Source organism: Scyliorhinus canicula, chromosome 13 (genome assembly GCF_902713615.1).
Source record: "Scyliorhinus canicula chromosome 13, sScyCan1.1, whole genome shotgun sequence".
NCBI classification, from domain to species: Eukaryota; Metazoa; Chordata; class Chondrichthyes; order Carcharhiniformes; family Scyliorhinidae; genus Scyliorhinus; species Scyliorhinus canicula.
The window spans coordinates 118,963,752-118,987,112 of NC_052158.1; the positions used below are offsets into that span (position 1 = coordinate 118,963,752).

The 23,361-nt window shown below is 46.4% G+C and overlaps 1 protein-coding gene across 3 annotated transcripts in view; it reads left to right on the forward strand.

Annotated features, from left to right (window-relative positions):
* The first annotated feature begins 1,572 nt into the window (after positions 1-1,572).
* The window catches only part of clcn2c (chloride channel 2c), a 677,449-nt gene continuing 655,660 nt past the window's right edge, over positions 1,573-23,361 (forward strand). For all 3 annotated transcript variants that reach the window (XM_038815641.1, XM_038815642.1, XM_038815644.1), the window contains exon 1: positions 1,573-1,901. In XM_038815641.1, the coding sequence (XP_038671569.1) occupies positions 1,851-1,901 (51 nt within the window). In that variant the 5' untranslated portion in view covers positions 1,573-1,850. The remainder of the gene's footprint in view (positions 1,902-23,361) is intronic.

The window sequence follows — 23,361 nt, forward strand, 5'->3', positions numbered from 1 at the left end:
GGCCCTTCGGCCCTCGATGTTGTGCCGAGCAATGATCACCCTACTCAAACCCACGTATCCAACCTATACCCATAACCCAACAACCCTCCCCCCTTAACCTTACTTTTAAAGACACTACAGGCAATTTAGCATGGCCAATCCACCTAACCCGCACATCTTTGGACTGTGGGAGGAAACCGGAGCACCCGGAGGAAACCCACGCACACACGGGGAGGACGTGCAGACTCCGCACAGACAGTGACCCAGCCGGGAACCGAACCTGGGACCCTGGAGCTGTGAAGCATTTATGCTAACCACCATGCTACCCTGCTTTAATGCTTAATCTTGTAAAATACATCTCCGAACACTGGGAATGGGTTACCTATCCTGATGGTCAAACAACCATTCAAGATTGGAGCTCAATTGAGACTTCAGCATTCTCCAGTAATTTACTTTGGCACAGATTAAATTAAATTATTTTAAAAGTTGCCTCAGATGTGAAACTGAAACAATACTGAAGTGATAGTTAAGAAGGGAAAAATAAAGAAAATAGGGACTATGAGGCAGTCAGCCTTACATCAGTCATCAGGAAAATGCTGGAAAATGGACTTAGAAAATCAGTGTGTCAGACAAAGTCAGCATGGTTTCATGAAATAAAAATCATATTTGACCAGTTTATTGAGTTTTTTTTGAGGATACAACTGGTGGGGTAGATAAAGGGGAATCAGTAGATGTGGTATATCTGGATTTCTGAAAGTCATTTGAAAAAGCATTGCACAAAAGGTTAATGGGAAAGTTAAAGGCTCATGGATCTGCGATATAGAGCATGGACATGGTAGTGGAAATGAACAGGAACACATTGTCTGTCCATGTGACTATTGGAGTATGAGTTGTGGCTAATCAGGTTAAATTGACAAAACACGGGTCCCAGCTGCTTCGCAAGTGCCATTAAAGGTCTAGGGAGCGGGCGATCGAGGTCGTCATCTGACATGTCTGCCCCTCTACTATGGCTTTATTCGCGGGTCGGGTGTCACTGGAGAGGGAGCATGTGGTGTCCACGGGCATCATCGAGGCCGTCCGTGCCCGGTGGGCACCGTGGTGTTTTATCGACCCCTTTAATCTGATTTCTTAAGTTTCAGTTGATCTTTGTTTTGTGTTGGGGCAGTGCTTCGATCAGGAGCGGCCCCCTCTAATTTGTCCCTTCCTTATTTCACTTTATTTCCTCGGTTGCACCCCAAAAGAGTTCACAAGCGTCCCGAGTGTGGCGGTGGAATCACCATCGGTGACGGCTCCTCCAAGCCCATGGCACTGCTTAATTCAGGACTTCAGAGCAAGTGTGGCCGGTCACAAGTTATGCTGCTGTCCGCCTCTCAACAGCAGAAAATCGTCTCAGCGTTCATCGGAATCGGGGCCGCCAAATAAAGCAGCTGGCCAGTGACCAGGGCAGGGAGGGGGGTTCACCTTTCATATAACTGGTGTGGTTTATAAGGTATCGCCCAGGAATCGTGCTTCTTCGATCCACCTGAAAAGAACTGGGCACGTCCCTCCTGCGGTGCTGCTGCTAGATATCCGGAACTGTGCTCCTTGTGTGTGTGTGTGCCAGTCACACAGGCAGAGGCGGGTGGTGGGTGAGCGATTGCCGATCGCTCGCACTCACTCGCTGACCGGCAGCAGCAGCTGGTTGCGGCGGGGCGGTGTGAAAGGAGGTGGGCGGCGGACAGCAGGGAGGCTGTGGCCGGAGCTGGCTGCACTCACAGCACCGAGTGCGGGTGTGTTTGACAGGCAGCGTTTCCCCTCTGCCCCGCCGCAAAGTGGTGCGCTCCACCAAGGCTGAATTGACAAGAGTGCGGATTTCACTGGCAGATACAGACATGGCTGGAGCCGAGGCTAACCGGGGGGCGCTCCACTACGAACAAACTTTGGTAAGTACTTTCTTGCCTTTCTCTTTTTTTTTAACCGTTTTGGTGCTGCAAGCGAGTGTTCCCAGATACATACACACACACACACACACACACACACTCTCTCGCCTTCAGGTTTCAGTGCCTAGCTGTCGGTGCAGTTTCCCTTCAGCTTCCACGGCCAGCAGTCCAATCTTTGCTGGGTTTAAGCAATGTAGTATCTGGTGTTGACAGTGCGGATGGGACAGTGTCAATGAAATAACTGCTGATTTTTGTCAGATGTAAACACCGCTCGTTGTGGGTTAAGGACGCGTGCTCGTTCTCCAATAAAACCCGGCCTTGATCATTTGCAAGGAGTTAAAATATAGCAAACACCAAAAATATGGATGTTCTGTGCTGTGCTATTCTGGAACGATTCCTTGATGGGGAAGTGTGGACGAGTGACCGTGCCACTTTAAACAAGTTTTCTGAAGCTGTTTTCCATTCATTGAAACAGTTGTTTTGAGATCAAACCTACATAATGAAAACTCTCTCAAACACAAACTCTCAGAATTGTTCACTGCTTGCTTTAAAGGCCTCACACAATGCCATCAACCACTGGTGTCACTAGGCTAAATCGACGGGACCTGTTCTTAACGATGACTTTAATTATACAACCCTTCAGAGCTGGGTCTGGAACTTTTCCCAGTTACTTGCTGTGCACCAGTTGTCATTGATAAGCAGTCATTTCAAATGTTGTGATCTTGTGAAATAAGTCATTACGGTATCTGGAAAGAGCAGATTGGTAAAGTACCTGTGCCCTTATATTGTGCACCCAGAGTGTTTAGGAACACAATGCCTGTGGTGGAACAGGTTTCAAGCTGAAAGCTTTGGAGTTTCTCAAAAAGAGGATTCTCCAACTGAGACATTGTCCACTTAAGAAGTCTCAGTTTCATTGTATTTGCACTTTGCTTGCAACACCATGCAATACATTACGTTGGACGATAGATGTTTTCCACCGCATATTGAGAGAGTAAGAATTTCAGTGACCATAGAATTTCTTCTCGTAGAATCCCTACAGTACAGTAAGGAGGGCCATTCGGCCCATTGTGTCAGCACCCACCCTCTGAAAGAGCACTCCACCCAAGTCCACTCCTCCGCCCTATCCCAATAACCCCTTAATCTAATTTACACCTCACTTAATGGGCAATTCAACGTAAGCAATCCACCTAACCTGCACGTCTTTGGACTGTGGGAGGAACCAGAGGAGACCCATGCAGACACTGGAAGAACACAGTCACTCGCGGTTTGAATTGAACCCAGGTCCCTGGCGCTGTGAAGCAGTGCTACCACTGTGCCAATGTGCTGCCCATGGAGGACCAAGTAGTAGGATGGAGCTAGTGCATGCTGCTGTGAGCACCATTCTGTCAGTGCCCAGTGCATATGAACATATACATTGGGAGCAAAATAGGCCACTTGGCCCCTCGAGTCTGCTCAGTCATCAATAAAGATCATGGCTGATCTGATTGTAACTTCAACCCCACGTTCACCCCCCTGTGTTAATCAGAATCTGCCTAGCTCTACCTTAAAAATATCCACTGCATTTTGAGGAAGAGTTCCAGAGGCTGTCAACACTTTGAGAGAAAATATTTCTCCTCAATTCACTTAAACCCCTTATTTTTAAAGTGCCCACCAGTTTTAGATTCGTCTACAGGAAGAAACATCCTCTCCACATCCACCCTGTCAATACCTCTCAGGATCACTTTAGAGTACCCAATTCATTTTTTTTCCAATTAAGGGGCAATTTTGTGTGGTCAATCCACCTTCTCTGCACATATTTGGATTGTAGGGGTGCAACCCATGCAAACATGGGGAGAATGTGCAAACTCCTCACAGACAGTGATCCAGAACTGGGATCGAACCTGGGACCCTCGGTGCATGAGTCAGCAGTGCTAGCCACTGTACTGCCCGTACCCCTCAGGAGCTTAAAGGTTTCAATACCATCGCTTCTCACTTTTCTAAACTCTAGTGCATACACACCTAACCTCTCCAACCTTTCCTTCTGAGACAATCCACCTATTCTAGTAAATCGTCTCTGAACTCCTTTCTAATACATTTAGGTCTTTCCTTTAAATACTGTACACAACACCCCAGATGTGGTTTCACTAATGGCCTGGATAACTGAAGCAAAACCTCTCTACTTTTGTAATCAATTCCTCTCACAATAAACAATAATATTCTATTAGCTTTCCCAATTACTTTCTGTACCTGTAAACTAGCCATTTGTGATCCATGCACTAGGAACCCCAGATCCCTCTGCATCTCCAAATCTGCAGCCTCTCACCATATAGATAATGTTTATTTTGCCAGCGATTAATCTTCCATTTAGGATTTAATGGAGCATATTCCAAATGTTTGTTATTCAATTTAAGATTTTTAGAAGGGAGTTGAGAAATATTTTCACCGCCTGAAAGGTTGGTAAATGTGGAAATCCTCATTGCTTTTAAAAAGGGCTTGGATATACACCAGTACTGTAACTGCAAGGTTACAGGCCATAAAGTGGAAAATTGTCAGGCTGGTTGAGTTTTGTTTTTTCAGCCATTCCAACATGAGGGTAAATAGCCTCCTTCTGTGGAGTCCGAGTGGAACCTGATAATGTCTTGGTCCAGACACTGCACCTCATGCTCTTAAATTGTGACCCTTGCTAGCAAGTGTCCAGCTGTGATAATCGGGTGAAGGAAGAAATTGGGATTGTCAGAAGTTCTGCTGCATTTAAGTTACCAAGTTGATCAAACTGTTCCATATGGAATGGCCGTAAACTGTGTAATTAAAAGATTCTGCCGGTGCAGGAAAAATTCCTTATTACACTGAATGGGATCTGGTTCATTGGAAGCGCAACTGGAAACAGAGTCAAATTTATACAGTAAATTCCTAACACTTAATAATTATTGCAAACAATGTGAACAAGCTTGTTAAATGAACTGAGGCAGATAAGGTGGTGATTTTCAAAGTTAAAGCTGGCAAACATGAATATCCTGGTGCACGTTTGCACAGCTGCCAAGCTCAAAGCCGGCAGCATTTTTTTTTTCTTGTGTGGTAACTTTTCAGGAGCTGGGAGATCTTGCACCAGATCACATGCTTTGACTTCCACGTGGCCACCATTTGTCCACTTTTGTGTTCGGTGGGGCTTCTCGCCCTCAGAAGCAATGCCTCTCTCTTGTGCAAAGCTGCAGCAGGTCCCCCGTCATGGCTGCTAGCTGCCTTTGCCATTTGTGTTCTACAGGCAGCCCCCCCCCCCTTCCTGGTTGTGCTTGGTGCCACTAACCTCCAGCCCAAATAGGGCGTTTACATTTCAAGATTGTATTGTGTGTATGGACACCCTCACCCCCAAGTAAGTTGTTTTCCCTCCCCCCTTACTTGAGCGATTATAGTACTATGATCCCAGCAAAGGTGGGCTAACTAGACACAATTGGGTGATGGACTACATGTTTTTTGCCCACATATGACCACATAACTAATTACTTAACCATGAATTTTCATTTATGTTTAGTAAACAAATAAAGCATTCCTCTTTTCGGATAGTCTCTTGTGAAATGCCTGAGGTTGTATTCTTTCCAGATAATGTTGCATACCACCAGATCGATATTGAAACGGTTGCGTCTCATAAACAACAGTGGGTGTGCAACTAATAAGGCAAAATACTGGGAGAAAGCTCCAAACCCATCATTTTGGGTTTGTGTCAGTTAATTAATTGCTCAGAAGACCTTCCATTTCAACCTAGTGACAACAGTGGTGTGTTATTGTGTGAGGCCGATGCGGCAAGCATTCGGAGGAGAGAGAGAGAGAACTGTTTCAAAGTTTCAATTATGTATTTTTAACCTCTGAATAATTGTTATGAATGAAAAACAATACTGGATATTTTTTGGTGAAAGGCAACAGTTAATGTCTTTTCTCTCTGCTTCTTTCTCTCCTCACTGTTTTCCCCCTCATTCCTCTCTTCAGTCTTTGGAGATGGTTGGTGATGAGAAAACTAACTGGCAGCAAATGGAAGTGAAGAAGAATGAGAAACTCTGAAATGAAATGACGAGTAAGGCAGAATAACTGAACAAGACAGTGTTGGGGGATTAGAACTTCAGCACGCAGTGCCATATAGAATAGAGTAGCAGCCTGCACCGGCAACTTATTAGTTCAGGTGTTCTTGTTCAGGACGCAGTCATGATGTGGACGTGTGGGCCGACATCAGGATATTTCAAATGGGAAATTTGGATTGCCTTGCGCATGCCCCTGGGCTACAGCTTCTTTATGGATTGGGGCCAGTGGGCAAAATTCTGTGAGCAAACAATTGTATTTATGCAAGGTGATGCTTTTTTGGTGATCATGTTGAAGATGAAGATAGATTTGGAGGTAGTCTTTTAACATGGGTTGGCAATTGTTTGGGTGATAGGAGACAAACACTGCTGGGGGGGGGGGGGGCACATATCCTTAATGGTTGGATGGGACAAGTGGTTTTCCTCCGAAGTCTATTCTGAGGTTATGACTAACAGCATATGTTAATTGTCATGTGAGAGTACCTTTAACAAATGGGTGTTTTTTTATACAATAACTGTAGTGGGTGTACCTTTAAGAAATGGGTGTTTATTACTGCAGTGATGTCAGAGTGTGGGTGGAGTTGGGCTCTCTGTTAGTTTCACTTTGAGAAAAAGCTTGAGTGTGCCTGTGTTTTTTTTTTGGTTTCGTTTCAGTGTTGGAGCTGCAGTCAGCCAGAGAATGTGTAATGTTGTTCTCCCTGCCATGTAAAGACTATCTCTTGATCATTTGGTGAATTGAGAGCGATAACTGTTCTCAGTAGTGAATTTAAACCTGATGTGCTTCTGTGAAAAGGTTTTTTTTAATGTCTTATGGATGTTAAAAGGAGTGTTTAAGTATTACTAAGAATGCGGTATTCTTTGGAGTTGTATTTGAATTGATGGTTGCTAAGATGTTTACTGTGGTTTAAAAAGACTTGAGTTCATAGAATAAACATTGTTTTGCTTTAAAACGCACTTGTTAGATGTCTACTGCACCACACCGGTAGAGTGGACTGTGTGCTCCCCATACCACAATCTATTAAAAGTTGTGGGTCAGGTGAACTACATGGTACACTTTGGGGTTCTCTAAACCCTGGCCCATAACATAATGGAGGGGGAGAAATCATTTGCATAGCACCACTTCTAGCACTGGTGAATCTAGGTAGGTCTGTGTCATTCTCTGTGCTTTGCAAATAAATTCATTCCCCAGAAAGTAGTATACTGTATCCAAATTTGGATATCATACAATGTAATGCAGATGGGACCAGCAGTTTGCAGAGGGGCAGACAGATTAAGTGATTGGCTATATCAAAGTCAAATGGAGTCAGTGAAGGACAAGTGTGAAGTCATCAGCTTTGGACCTAAGAAAAATGAATCAGAGTATTTTATAAATGAGGAGCTATAGAGTAGCAACGGGATATTTGTTATTTATTCTTTCACAGGATGTGGGTGTTGCTGGCTAGGCCCGCATTTTGTTGTCCGATTGCCCTTGAAGGTGGTGTGAGCTGCTTTCTTGATCCAGTGCAGTCCATGTCGTGTAGGTACACTCCCAATACCGTTAGGGTGGTAGTTCCAGGATTTGACCCAGTGACAGTGAAGGAACAATGATCACGGTTCCAATTCAGGATGATGTGTGGTTGGAGGAAAACTATCAGGTGGTGATGTTCCCATGCACAAGAGTACACAAATCATTGACCGCTAGTAGACAGGTACAAAAAGCAATCAAGAAGGCTAACTAAATGTTGGCCTTTATCGCAAGGAAATTAGAATGCAAGGGGAAGGAAGATCTACTTTGGTTGTATCGAGCTCTGGTGACGGCCCAGGAGTGCTACTGTATTCAGTTTGGGTCCTGCAACTCGAGGAAGAGACAGGTCTTGGATGTGGCACAACACAGATTCACCAGTCATGTGTCACACCCCATGGGGTCATATTATAAATATAGAAGCTGGAGAGGTGACCTGACTCTGGTGTCGAAAAGGATTTGAAAGATAACTCTTATCCTGGTATTTTAAAAAGGCAGGTCCCAGGAACTAAAGATCATTTAGCTTAATGTTGGTGCAAGGACGATAATGGAATCTTTTTCTCAAAGTTGTAATGGGAAAAGCAATATCCGGATTAGGATTTTCAGGATGGGGTTTCCCTTTCAGTAATCCGAAGATTGGCAGCGAATGCACTCCTCTGACACTGGGTTCCCTGCAGCCTTTTAATGTGCGGAGATGGGACCTCCACCCCTCACCAAACCCAGCCGCGGGAAAATTGCCAGATTAGCTGACACAGATGTAGCCACAGCAATGCCAGAAGCTGCAGTGGATGGAACTGGGATTCCAAGCACTCCCCATAGTCATATATTTTCTGAAGGCCATCGATACACCACATTAACTCATAACTGAAGTTGGAGATTGTGAACAGGGATAGGATGCTGGAAGTCTGAGATTTAAAAAGCAAAGTGCTGGAAAAACTCAACAGATGTGGCATCATTTGTGGAGAGGCAACAAGAGCTGATGTTTTGAGTCCGCACGACTTCTTCAGAATAGCAAACTAGCGACCAAACAGAGTGTTACGGGTGGCTACTCAGGCTGGTAAATGGTGGGAAGTGTTTTACCGGGTTCAATTTTGGGACCAACTTTGTTCGCCATGAACGATTTGGGCTCTCATCAGAAGTAAAATTCCCTGACACGGTGGTGCAGTGGTTAGCACTACTACCTCACAGCGCCAAGAACCCGGATTCAATCCTAGTCCTGGGTCACTGTCCATGTGGAGTTTGCACATTCTCCCTGTGCCTGCATGGGTCTCACCTCCACACCCCAAAGATGTGCAGGTTATTTGGATTGGCCATGCTAAATTGACCCTTTTTAAAAAAAAAAATTCTAATTAAAATTCCAAAATTTGTGGAATGCTGAATTATATTAGTGTGATGACAGGAATAGTGGATTTGAAGTATTGGGCAATTTGTGGGTCAAAAGCCTGGGGTTAAAGCGCATTTGACTGCCATGGTCATGCTTTGCAGGGCCTAGATGCTTTTAGCAGCTAGAAGGTGACATCGACATTTTTTTCAGTCTGGACAGATAAAGTTGCCATTGTCCCAGATGACGCCTTTGCGGGGCAGTGCTTACTGGAGGTCATTTAACTTGAAGATCATCACCACTCGGATGAGGGGCAAGGATGAGAAGGCAGGGCCTTCATGAATAACCTCAGCCAGTACAGGAATCAAACCCACACTGTTGGCTTCGTTCTGCATCACAAACCAGTTGTCCAGCCAACAGAGTCATACAAATGCTGGGGTTTTGGTCCAGTATTCTAGCCACTGTTGGGATCTTGTCTGCAATCGTAATAGGAATAATAATAATATACTGCTTGGACAATTTGAGAGTCGAAGTGCAGTCGAGGGATTTAGGGCTACAAAAACACCAATCATGAAGTTAAATTTAACCGCACTGAGCTTAATTTGCAGAGGGATAGAACTCAAAAACCAAGACACTATTTAAAGTTATATCTAATCTTGGTTCAAGCACATTTGGAGTACTATGGACCGCTTTCTAAATTATAAAATGATATAGTGGCTTGGGGAAAGTGTGGAACATTCACCAGAACAATATCACTGAGAGACTGAGCAGATCAGGAAAGGCTGCGCAGGCTGGTGCTCTCTCTTTGAGAAAAGAGAAGGTTGAGTGGACCCGATCAAGGTCTGAAGATAATGAAGGGGTTTATCAAGAAATTGGAGGGCTTTAATCGGATAGATGTAAGAAATATTTTCCCCTTCTAGGGCAGTCCAAAACTAGAGGTCATAAAACCAGATAGTCATTAATATCCAATAAAGAACTCCGGAGAAACTCCTTGCCCAGAGAATGTTAAGAATTTGGAAGCTGCTATGGTAATGAATAGCTAAGGTGCTATGGTAATGAATAGCTAAGGCAAATAGCATCAATATATTTAAGGGAAAAGATAGGAAAGTAAGGAATAGACTATATATGATGATAGTCTGATCCCACGCGGCTCATGTGATATGATTAAATGTGGGTATAGACCTTGGGCCAACTGACTGTTGTGTTCTACCTTGGCATGGCACGGAGGCAGGCGTCCTCGCGCGGAGTTCAGGCACGGCTTCCTCGGCGCGGAGTTCAGGCACGGCTTCCTCGGCGCGGAGTTCAGGCACGGCTTCCTCGCGCGGAGTTCAGGCACGGCTTCCTCGGCGCGGAGCTCAGGCACGGCTTCCTCGGCGCGGAGTTGAGGCACGGCTTCCTCGCGCGGAGTTGAGGCACGGCTTCCTCGGCGCGGAGTTGAGGGCACTGCTTCCTCGGCGCGGAGTTCAGGCACGGCTTCCTCGGCGCGGAGTTGAGGCACGGCTTCCTCGGCGCGGAGTTGAGGCACGGCTTCCTTCTCGCGCGGAGTTCAGGCGCCGGCTTCCTCGGCGCGGAGTTCAGGCACGGCTTCCTCGGCGCGTAGCTCAGGCACGGCTTCCTCGGTCGCCTGTGAGTTCAGGCGCGGCTTCCTCGGCCGCGGAGGTCAGGCGCGGCTTCCTCGGCGCGGAGTTCAGGCGCGGCTTCCTCGGCGCGGAGTTCAGGCGCGGCTTCCTCGGCGCGGAGGTTGAGGGGCGCGGCTTCCTCGGCGCGGAGTTCAGGAGGCCGGCTTCCCTCGGCGCGAGGTTCAGGCGCGGCTTTCCTCGGCGCGGAGTGCAGGCGCGTCTCCTCGGCTGCGGAGTTTCAGGGCGCGGCTTTCCTCGGCGCGGAGTTTCAGAGGCGCGTTGCTTTCCTCCGCGGAGTTCAGGCACGGCTTCCTCGCGCGGAGTTAAGGCACGGCTTCCCCTCGGCGCGGAGTTTCAGGCGTCGGCTTCCTCGGCGCGGAGTTCATCAGGCGCGGCTTCCTCGGCGCGGAGTTCAGGGCAGGCGCGCTTCCTCGGCGCGGAGTTCAGCTCGCGGACTTCCTCGGCGCGGAGTTCAGGCACGGGCTTCCTCGGCGCGGAGTTCAGGCACGGCTTCCTCGGCGCGGAGTCAGGCACGGCTTCCTCGGCGCGGAGTTCAGGCACGGCTCCTCGGCGCGGAGTTCAGGCACGGCTTCCTCGGCGCGGAGTTCAGGACGCTTCCTCGGCGCGTGAGTTCAGGCACGGCTTCCTCGGCGCGGAGTTCAGGCACGGCTTCCTCGGCGCGGAGTTCAGGCACGGCTTTCCCTCGGCGTGCGAGTTCAGGCACGGCTTCCTCGGCGCGGAGTTCAGGCGCGGCTTCCTCGGCGCGGAGTTCAGGCGCGGCTTCCTCGGCGCGGAGTTCAGGCACGGCTTCCTCGGCGCGGAGTTCAGGCACGTCTCCTTGGTACGTGTATCAAGAACAAAGGGAACATCATTTTAAAATGTTTCATTCAGGACCAAGATCAGGAAGCAAGGTTCCTGACAAATGGTAATTGAAACCAGAAATCACCGTCAGAATGATGCGAATGGTGGGAAAATTGGAGCTTTCATGACTTCGATACCCTTCTATAACAAAAATCCATTTATTGTGGGAAATGGAGCAGGTGAAGGGGGTTGAAGCATGATCGAATTCGGGTTTTTCAAAGTGCGGGGCGTGATCATGGGAGGTTGTTGGGAGGGCTGTGTGATTGATTGGGCCATTGGGTGGTGGTCCTAATCAGGAGAAGTGCCCAACAGCCACGATCAGCTTTTACTTTGAGAATGCAGCCACTGTCACCTTTTTAAATAAAATAAATTAGGCTGTGTTGAGTCTTCCGGCCAGAAGCGGTCATGCGCTATGCACGTACTCTTGACATCAAACGCCCTCCAAGAACGTGCTTTTGGAGCCAAATCACAGAGCAGTGTTGCTTCCTTTTTCCAGCTGCTGGCAAGCAAGGCAAGTGAACTGTGAAGACGAATGCTTTTCTTAGAAGTAAGCGACGTTCATAGACTCAAAAAATAGGCAGTTTACCTATTGAACAGGATCTCGCAACTGAATCTTCTGGAGAGAGCTGCGCCGGAGAGTCCAGCGTAGGGCAGAGCAGTGCTAGAGTTAGCTCTGTACAGAGCTCCAGGGTCTCTAATTAACAGCCTACAAAGAAAAAACTTAAAGCAGCATGTCAATGCAAGTAAGGATGGATGCAAAGTCCATGGTCGGGATTCTCCAAACCCGCGGCCAAGTTCTGACGCCCACGTGAAAAGCGGAGCCAACCACTCTGGCGTCAACTGTCCTCGATCATCTGGTACGCCCCCCTTCCTAAGTCAGCGCCGGAGTGGTCCACGCAGCTCCAGCCGGCGCGGAACGTCCAGTGCGAGTTCACGCATGCGCGCTACGGCCGGCGTGATTCCACGCATGCGCGTGGGTTCCCGTCTACGGGCTGGCCCCCGGACAATATGGCGGAGCCCTACAGGGCCCCAGCGCGGAGGAACATAGGCCCCCAATGTACCAGCCTGCTATGCAGCGATCACGGCCAGGCCACCATGGAGGCTCCTGGGGTCGGACCCCCCCCCACCCCTCCAGGACGGCCCCTGCAGACACACCTTCCAGGTCCCACAGTGTGGTACCTGAGTAACCCATGCCGGCGGGACTTGGCCGAACTCAGCAGCCACTCGCGGGCACCTGAGAATCAGCACTGGAGAATCAGTAAGCCGGCGGGGGGGCGTGATCCTGGCGTCCCCCCCCGGGATTCTCCAACCCGGCCCATGTGTGCTATATGAAGGGAAATGATAGATGTTTCAGATTTTGAAAGCAAAGTGGACGGGTGAAAAAATTATTTTGTGGTTGAGACCCTAGAGTTAGTTATTAACTTAGAGCTGACTCCAAATTAAAAGAATACGCTGCTGTAGCTGACCTATAATACCACATTAAAAACATGCCAAAAGTCCATGAGGCTGTTGACATTCTGGTGTAGCATCTGCCAGGAGTATCCAGTGCTGAGTAAAACAAGCATTTCATTTCTATTGCCCTTCACAATGACCTACATGTGTGAAGTTTCAGTTTGCAGGTTTATTACAGCTAATATATTCCAGTTATATCATATGTAGTCATCTTGTCTTTCGTCAAGTAGCCACCAACTGCTGACAAATTTTAAACTTTATTTTTATCTTTTGTTTTGTTTATATTCATGGCATCTTTTGGACTTGCATGCACTTTTTAAAAGTGACTTCACACACATTGTCCAATTGCAAATGAATTTAGCGAGGTGATGGACATAACCCGCATCATTCTTTGATATGTCCTTGATTGATGTTTCTGATCCTTTTCACAGTCCAAACTGCAATTGGAGAATTAGGACAGGAATTATTTGACATATTGATTAGGTTTGTTATGTCTACCTGTCCCTTTCTCCCAGATACATTTGTTTGTTACGTTGAAGTGTGTTTTTTTTTGTAAGGAGAGTGACATCTTTTATGATCTGAAACTTGCAATGTTGCATTACTCTTTGTCAATCTGTCTAAATTATAAATATTCATTTTGGCCTACACTGGAAGGAAAAATCACCAGTCAGACTGCTTTATAAACTATTTTTTAAGGAATATAGTTACACTCAAACAAAAGAAAATGATGTGCATAATACTTAATTGTCCTGGTTTGGAATTTTTTTAAGCATCTTTTCACTGCTTCTGTGGGTGAAATCTTTTTGACGTGTTGGGGTTCTTGCCTGCTGGCTGGAGAGCCAGAGAGAGACCTGCGCAGCAACCTTTCAGACCACAAGCCAGTCACACACCGTGACGAGGCTAGTGGTGGGCCTTCCTCTAGAAGCAAGGCTCGGGGATGGAAGTCTCACCTCATGAAAGTTTCCAGTCAATCAGAGGCTGGCAGCTCTTGTGCTCAGCAGCGCCACTGGGAGGTGGTGGCTGTTGTCGGAAGGATAGGCATAGGAGTCCCAGGTTGGAGAGCAACCCAGGCCACGGGTAATTAATGTGGGGGAGGGCAGGTTCCTTGGGGTGGGGGCCATGGGGCGAGGGCTGCAAGGTGGCTGGCAGCAAAGGCACTGGGGTGGCTCTTAGGCTCAGCCTTTCTAGATGTCCAGTCCCTTAATCGGGAACGTCGTGCCTTTGATCCAGGGATCCTCCCACCTGGATTGATACCAGCAGCAGTAGTTTATGAGGCCTTTGAGTGGGTGTTAGTTGGTCACTTAAAGGCCTGTGTTGTTGGGGGGGGGGGGGGGGGGGGGGGCTGTTGGGGCTTGGAGAAGGTTGACCATGAACCTTTCCTCCCAGAACCTGCTTTCTGGTGACAAGCAAAGGTGACAGGGTTGCAGTACAGCATCATCCCACCCTTGAAAACTGCCTTTCCTGCCTCCACCCTCGCCACTAGCCAGAACACACAATGCAGTCCTGTAAATCTTTCCACTTCATTGGGGCACTTAGAAACTGGCAGTTAAATGGTGACTTGCACATTCCTTGTCTTGTTTTCTACAAATATACCTGGATTTGTTTTTGAGGTGGATTCTTTTCTGAAACTCCAGCTAATAGCAATCATTTTCCCATTAGACCTGCAATTGTGTATATAGAATCCATACAACAGCCCTAGGCTGTCTGAGTCACTCACTTGGGCACGTCCTGGGACAAAGCATTTTAGAATTTCCTGACGTGATACTTTAACATTTGCGGCAATTGTAGATAACTGACCAAACTTTAAATTTTGATGAGATTTAAACCAGGCAATGCAGATTGGCCATCCAATACACTCACTTCCTGATTTAGCATTCCATTTAAGTCAATACAAAGTCAGATACAGGGCACAATAGGTGTCTATCCAGTATTGTCTGTTTAACACCCTCACTAAAGTTCCACCCAATGGGTTCTATCTGTACCAACAGATAGAAGTTTGTAGTGCTTGCTAACAAACCTCATTAAGGACCTGGTTACGGGCTACAAAACCACCAATGACTAAATTTCAGAGAAGGTATGGATAACTATCGGCAGACAAGGGAACTCCTCCTAAGTATGTAGTTAATTAGTCACTAAATAATTTATTGGTCTATCTAAATATTCCTACAGAAAGATGTAGAGAGATTTTGGAGTTAGAAATACGATGAAGCACTTCACCACCTTTTAGCATTACAGTTTAATGTTGAGAAGGGGCTTTGTACAAAATCAGTAGTTTCACAGAGTTGGCATCAATGTTTGATGCCATATTTAGTTTTGTAAAGGTGAAATTCTGGTTGACCAGAACCTGAAGCATTTGATGAACTGTGAAATGTTTTTGCCTTTAATGAAATATTGACTTTGGAAAGTAATACACTGCTCTGTACAATGGCTCTGACAATGAGCTTCAAAATGGTAATAGAGACATGGTGCTTTTTTAAAAATGTTTGTGTTTTGCGCTTCGTAAGGACAGAAAACCATAGTTTTTTTTCTACAGTTATCTTAGAATATTCCTCCAATTCTATACATTCCCACTTCAGGTTTTGGTTTATTCTGCTCTATGATTTGAATGGGGTACTCCACACTGTAGAAAAGTACTTCCTGTGATATACTGGTGACTGGGGTACTGTGTACTATAGAAAAACACATTTCCGTGAATGACTTGGAGACTAGGTATAAGTTACAATACAAAAAAGCTGCGAGTTTTCTAGTAAAAGTGAAATTAATATCAACTGACAACAAGCTAAAGGGTAAAGATTATAGGAATACAAGTGTGGGTCAGGGGCTAACTTTAAGTAAGAAAGAGGGAGAAAGGAAGTTGAAAGGAAAAATTATGACATGAGAGCGTGGATCTTGAGAGGGACAGAGAAATAACCCATTACATGGCTGTATTACCTCTGAAATGGGATTTATGTCGAAATAAGTTTGTTAATCATCACCAGGTCATAGGTTTTGACTATTCATCAGTGATGGAAATCAAATACATGGGTGAAAATTAATATACAGACAATGGAACAGGCCCTTCTTTTTAGTAGATGTTATCTAATTACACTTATAAACTTCAACAAGGCAATACCTCCAGATTTTTCATTGCACCAATTAAACTTCCATCAGCTTTTTTAATGTACTGTATTGTTTGTTCCTTTGCTCGTACTGTATTCACATTTTATTACTTGAAATTCCGCATCTTTCGGAAATCGACTTTCGACCTCTTAAATTTTTCACTTATTGACTGACTAACTCCCTCTGTTATTGCTGGAAAGGGCTCAACAGCACCCATTTCTAGTGTAAATTTGTTTCTATTTGTGGAAACTAACCCTCTGGACTTCAGCACTCCATTGTTTTCAGATGTAATTTAGTACTGTATATGGAGTCTAATTGTCCTGTAGCCTTGACGTTTAATGAGTGTGAGATTCTTCAACTCGCATAATCAAATGAAAGTTAATACTTGTGGATTTTGAACAAATATAGCAATTAGAGAAAGTTTTATGGCCTACTGCTCAATTTGAAACCAGCAGACCTGTATGTTCAAGGATGCTGAACATTATTTAATACGGCTGTGTGACAATGATACTGTGATATACATTTCCTTTTTGATTATTTTTCCTTTAATGATATTTCACTTGAGTATTTATTACACAGTCATGTACCATTAACGCCCCGGTTTTGTTGGACTTCCGGTGGCGATATGTAAGGGAGAGATGTTCACCAGTGACTCCCGCTAGGATACAGTATTTTTAGCCCTTTTTCTCTAGTTGCTGGGGGTAGTTTTACTTAAAAGTCCACTTGAGTGATGTTATAAGGTGCCCACATAAGGGAAATGCCCTGAAAGACCAGGGCTAAAAAACCTGAAGGCAGAAGTTCACCGACAGACTGAAGGTTTCTCTGGGCTCTTGGGTTGAGAAAACAGCAGCGGCTGCTACTGGGACTCTGACCACTTCTCTAATGACCGAGATGCTGAAGTGTATCTTGGTGGTAGAATTCGAGAAGTGAAGGTGGGTTGTAGCTAAGGACTTTCGAAAGTCAATGGAAGATGCCGTGGCTTCCATTGGGTCAGCGAGTCAGAAAAAGCTGTACTAAAGGGCGTGGAGGTGGCTCTCTCGAGGCATAACTGACCAGACTGCCTCTCTGGAAGCTGAGATGTCTCCGATGGCCAGTGTGAATAAAGGAATGAGGACCATCTTGGGGAATCATTCCAGGAGGAAGAATATTCGGATCGTGGGGCTGCCGGAGGGAATGGACGACCCACTGAACACTTTTCAAAGATGTTTGGGAAGATTAGTGGGGGAGAGTGGATTCACATCCCCTCCTGGGCTGGATTGAGCGCCCCGGACCGAAGGCCCGTCCCAACAAATCACCACGGGCTCTTATTTTGAGGTTCCACAACTTCCAGGAAAAGGAACGGGGCTTGAGATGGGCTAAAGAACGGGCTAAAGAACATTGTGACAATAAATGGGAAGGCCATCCCTTCATTAAGATGTTGGTGTGAAACTGACAAGGAAGTGGGCAGTGTTTAACAAAGCTAATGCTATCCTGTATAAGAGTGGAGTTTGATTTGGGCTGCTGTACCGACGTGGCTCTAGTGACTCTGAGGTGAGGAAGGTTTTTCGATGTGCTGGAGGAGCAGGAAAAACAATGCTTGTGTGAGAGTTGATGGAGGTTTCTGTGAGGTTTTGGATGTTGGGGGTGGGGATGTGGAACTGGGGATTATTGGGGTTTCTTGTACATGTTCACTTTTCTTTGTTCTTGTGTGGGATGAGTGTTGCTAAAAGTTGGATTTGGGTGGGGGGCTTACTAAGCGGTATTCTCCCTTCCCCCCAGGGCCTACTTCCTTCCACGGCTGGCCCCAGAACCCCTGCGCCATGTTGGTGAGGGGCCGGGGCACTCCGCGAGGTAACCGCACATGCACTAGTTGGCGCCGGCCCAACTGCGCCTGCGTGGGACCCAAGGCTCCACGTCTTTTACGCGACGCTGGATCTCTGACGCCACGCTGAGGCCCCACACCCGTAAACTGCACGACACCCCTACTAGCCCCACGGAGGGGGGAGAATAGGGGTCTGGGAATGGGCGCCGACGCCTGAGTAAAACACTCCGGATTTTACTCCGGCGTCGGCACTTAGACTCCCATTGGGAGAATCCCGCCCATTGTTCTTCTTGCTATTACTGTTATGGGAAATATATAGTTCCCTGTTGGAGTATTATGTTTTAGTGGTTGGTATTTTTCTCAGGGCGGGGGTTGCCCTGCAAGCCAAAGCATTAGCTTCAGGAGTGGTGGGGGTAGCTGCAGCTCATTATTAGTTTGGTTTTACAACTCCTAGAATCCCTACAGTGTAGAAGGAGGCCATTCGGCTCACCAAATCTGCACCAACCCTACCCAGGCCCACTCCCCCTCCATAGCCCCACCCAGCCTGCAGATCTATGGACTGTTGGAGGAAACCAGAGCACTGGAGGAAACCCACACAGACACTGGGAGAAAGTGAAATTCCACGATAAGCTTAGTGTTTTTTGTTCTGTTTGAGATAAGCGTTAGTAGGAGTAGGGTTTAGGGTTTTTTTGTTCACCTCACTGTTATTTGTATGCTAATTTGGCTGTGGTGTTGTTTGGGGAGGTGGGGTTCGGGATAGTTTGCTGATGGTGACTGCAGATTTTTCTTTGTTCTGTCTTGCTGGTGGGTTTGGTGGCCATCTTGGATAGGCCTGGTGCCTGTACTCTCTGTCGTTGTTCGATGACCCCTCTTGGACAAAATGGCTGACTCCAGATTGGGGGGGGGGGGGGGGGGGGGGGTGATGGGGGCAATCCGGTTGGGTAGATCAAGTATTTCACTTGGGCTTTGATGGTAGGGCCCAAGTGGCAATTCTGGTCAATGAAAGGGTTCCGTTTTTAGCTGTTAAGATCTTGGCAAATCCTAATGGCAGATTGGTGATTGTCGGTGGGCCTTTGGTGAGCACCTTGGTACTCCTGGTTAATGTCTTTGCGCCGAATTGGGATGATACGGGTTTCGTTAAAAAGTTGCTAGTCTCCATTCTTGATTTGAATTTGCATCAGCTAATTTTGGGGGGTTGACTTAAACTGATCTGAGGGTGGATCGATCCAGGTCCAAATCTCTAACTCCCATCAAGTGTGGCAAAGGGTTGTTGGCTTTCATGGAGCAGATGTGGGGAGGCTCCGCGGTGTTTTTTTTTGAACCCGAGAGATAAAGATTTTTCTTTCCTTTTTCCCCATGTCCATCAGGTTTACTCAGGTATTTACTTTCTTTGTGCTGGGTAGTTCTCTCCTCCCTTGCGTGAAAAGGGCGGGGTATTCACCGATTTGTGATTTCTGATCATGCCCCCCGATTTCGTGGATTTGATGCTAGTCCGCTCCCTCCCAGCGCCCGCCATGGAGATTGGATAGGTGTTGTTCGCGGAAAAAAGATTTTGCGAATGTGTGTCTTCCGCCATTGGGGAATATATTAAATTTAATAAGAGTGAGTCTATCTCACTAGGTTGTGGGAAGCCCTTGAGCTGGTCATCAGGGGGAGATAATTTCCTACAAAGCGCACATGGAAAGGATTGTGAGGGTGGAGTGCCAAAGGCTGGTGTTCTCCATCCTTGAGGTGGACCATCAGTACTCGATTGCCCCTACCCCATGGATGCTTGCGAGAAGGAAGAAACTGAGACGCGATTTGAATTTCTATCAAATGGTAAGGTGGTGAACCAGCTGTGACGTTTGAGGGGGGCTTTTTCTGAAGAAGGGATGAAGGCCAGTTGCCTTTTGGCTCATCAGCTGAGGCGGCAGAATACTCCCTGGGAGAGGGACTCGGGTGGCAGCTTGGTTTCCGCTCCGCCTCAGGTTAACCCGGCTTTGAGATATTTTATCGGGATCTCTACAGGCCGGAACCCCTGGAGGAGAGTTCAGCTATGATTGAGTTTTTGGATGGTTTATCTTTCCCATTGGTGGAGAGGGAGGGCCTGGAGGAGTTGGACTCCCTGTTGGGCGCTGAGGAAATTATGGGATGCACTGGGTTAATGCACCCAGCCCTAATGGATTCCCTATTGAGTCTTATAAGAAGCTCGCAGGACAGTTGATCCCTTGAATATTAGATATGTTTAATGACTCCTTGTCCCGGGTTTCGTTGCCCGTTACACTTACACCGGCCTCTTTTCCTCTCTAATCCTGAAGAAGGACAAGGACCCTATGGAGTGTGGGTCGCTTCGACCCATGTCACTTTTGAATGCAGAGGCTAAATTACTTGCAAAATGCTGGAACAGCAATTGCAGCTCTGCCTCCCAGAGGTGATCTCTGAAGATCAGAAAGACTTCAAGTCTGCCAATGTATGTTGGCGATTACCTCAAGTGCCCGAAGTGGAGGTTAGTCAATAAAGCATTTGATAGGGTGGAGTGGGGATGATGGGGTGGAGTGGGGGATGATATGTCTGAGATTCCCGGGAGGTTTGGATTTGGGCAAAAGTTCATATTCTGGATTTATTTACTGTACAGGGCCCCCACTGTTCAATTCCCAGCTTGGGTCACTGTCTGTGCGGTGTCTGTACGTTTTCCCCGTGTCTGCGTGGGTTTCCTCCAGGTGCTCCGGTTTCCTCTCTCAAGTCCCGAAAGATGTGATTGTGAGGTGAATTGGACATTCTGATTTCTCCCTCAGTGTACCCGAACAGGAGCCGGAGTGTGCTGACTTGGGGATTTTCACAGTAACTTCATTGCAGTGTTGAAGTGAGCCTACTTGAGACACTGATAAAGATTATTTATGTCCAGATCCTATCAGTGGAGTCAGCTCCGTTGAATGAGGTGAAGGTGAAATGGAAGGGTGAATGAGGTCTTGTGTTGAATGAGGATGTGAGGAGTGAGGCTCTTCGCAGGATCAATGCCATGGCCTCCTGTGCTCAGGGAGCGCAGGGCTCAGCTAACCAAGGCTTTGTTCGTCTTCAACTCTGTCCAATGCCTCGGCCTGGTTGGGTGACCTCATGGAGTTCCTATATTTGGAGGAGGTCAAGTGCGCCATGAGGAGGTTGGTAGAACGGTTCTACCTAAGATGGCAACCATTCATTTCCTTTTAAAAAGAGTTAGTCACTCTCGGTTTTAGTTTAGTGTTGGGGTTTAAGTTTGGATGTGTTTTTGATTATTGATTGTGCTCTTTTTACAGTGTAACTTGAAGCATTTGTTTTATATCATATGTTATTTTGTTATCATGAAAAAGTGTTCAATAAATTGTTTTTTATAAACAATCCTGCTTTGTTTTGACTTTCTGGATCTTCTGTGTTTGATCTCAAGGCGATGAACAGTCTCATTGCTCACCACAAAATGCTGGAATCATTAATTAATGCTTCAGCTAAACAGATGGCATTTAGGGGCTGTTTGGGCTAAACCGCTGGCTTTGAAAGCAGACCAAGACATGCCAGTAGCACAGCTCAATTCCCATAACAGCCTTCCCGAATAGGCGCCGGAATGTGGCGACTAGGGGCTTTTCACAGTAACTTCATTTGAAGCCTACTTGTGACAATAAGCGACTTTCATTTAATTTCATTTTCATCTCATTTCATTGTCAGTGTAAAATATCAAATAATTAAACTTTACATTTCTAGACTTACACCTGTTAACTTTTTATATAGCACCAAACTTTTAAAGCATTTAGCTTATTGCAGCTTTATCTCCACGTAGTGAGAGGGCGATCAAGAGTAGTAGAGAAATAGTGCTGGGAAAACTGATGGGATTGAAAGCGGATAAATCTCCAGGGCCTGAGATTCTGCATCCCAGAGTGCTTAAGGAGGTGGCTCTGGAAATAGTGGATGCATTAGTGGTCATCTTCCGGGATTCTACAGACTCTGGAACTGTCCCTGCAGATTAGAGGGTAGCTCACGTCACTCCGATATTCAAAAAGGGAGGTAGAGAAAAAGCAGGGAATTATAGACCAGTAAGCCTAACATCGGTATGAGGGAAAATGCTTGAATCCATTATCAAGGACTTTATAGCGGAATATTTAGGATCAGTCAGAGTCAGCATGGATTTATGAAGGGAAAATCATGCTTGACAAATCTGTTGGAATTCTTTGAAGAGATAACCAGTACAGTCGACAAGGGGGAGCCAGTCGATGTGGTTTTCTTGGACTTTCAGAAGGCGTTTGACAAAGTCTCCATTTTTTTCCCATATCTACCTGGCATCTGTGGCAGGTGGATGTATATCCTAGTGTCATCAGAACATTATTGCAGTAACATCACAAATGTTAAAATCACAATGTTAACACAAATGTCCAATCAGGGTATCATGACATCAATACAAACAACAGGACACCACAGGACCAGGCCCTTTGGCCCCCCAAGCCTGCGTCGATCATGATACTTGTCTAAACTGAAACCTTCTGCAATTCCGGGGTCTGTATCCCTCTATTCCCATCCTATTCATAAATTTGTCAAGATGCCTCTAAAACATCGTTATCGTACCAGCATCCACCACCTCCCCCGGCAGCGAGTCGCAGCCACTCACCACCACTGTGTTTTAAAAAAAAAAAAAAACAATTTGTCTCTCACATCTTTAAATTTCTTTGCCCTTCACATCTAAAACCTATGTCCCCTAGTAATTGACTTTTTCACCCTGGGAAAATGCTTCTGACTATCCACTCTGTCCATGCCACTCAATTTTGTAAACTTCTATCAGGTCGCCCCTCAACCTCCGCCATTCCAGTGAAACCAATCTGAATTTATCCGCCCTCTCCTTGTAGCTAATACCCTCCGACCAGGCAACATCCTGGTAAACATCTTCTGTACCCTCTTCAAAGCCTCCACATCCTTCTAGTAGCGTGACGACCAGAACTGTACGCACTAATTTGCAGGAGTATTGGCTACAACATCCCAGTTCATCTGCTTTAACTGCAAGAGCAAGCCACATAATGCTATACAATTCACAGCAATGCCAGCTCCCACAAGTGTGAAAATAAGTGGTTATTTCCTCTAATTAAATGTTGGGATTTGTCTCCTCTCCAATCTTTGCTCTTGGCTACTCACTGCATCCATCTCCCTGTGATTAGTCGGAACCTAAACTTTGCTGTCATGTTTGTCATGTGAGATGAGCTTCTGAGCTTAAGATGGCCTAGTTCCCGTCCTGTAACTGCAGCCTGTCTTGGCTTATCAGCAGTTGAAACGCTTGTTCATGCCTTTGTTACCATCCAGGCTTAAATATTCCAAAACGCTCATGGTTGATTCGCACATTCTATCCTCTGTAAACTTGAGCTAATTCTAGCTTTGTTGCTTACATTTCAATTTGCCTCAAATCCCATTCACCTCTCACCCTGTACTCGCTGACTTAAATATGACTCAATTGACTCTAAAGCAGGCAATATCTTGCTTTTCAAACCCCCCCGCCAACTTGTTGCCATGGCCTCCGTACTTCCCATCTCCGTAATCTACTCTGTCCATGCCACTGAATTTTGTAAATTTTGTCAAGCTTCGCAACTCTCCACTTTCTGCACTCTATTTCTGGCCTCCAGAACATGTGAACAAGGAGCAGGAGTAGGCCATTCGGCCCTCCAGCTTGTCCCGCCATTTAATATGATTGTGTCCGATCTGATAGTAATCTCAAATCTGCATCCTGTCTACTCCCGTTAACCTATCATCTCCTTGCTTACTAAGAAGCTATTCACC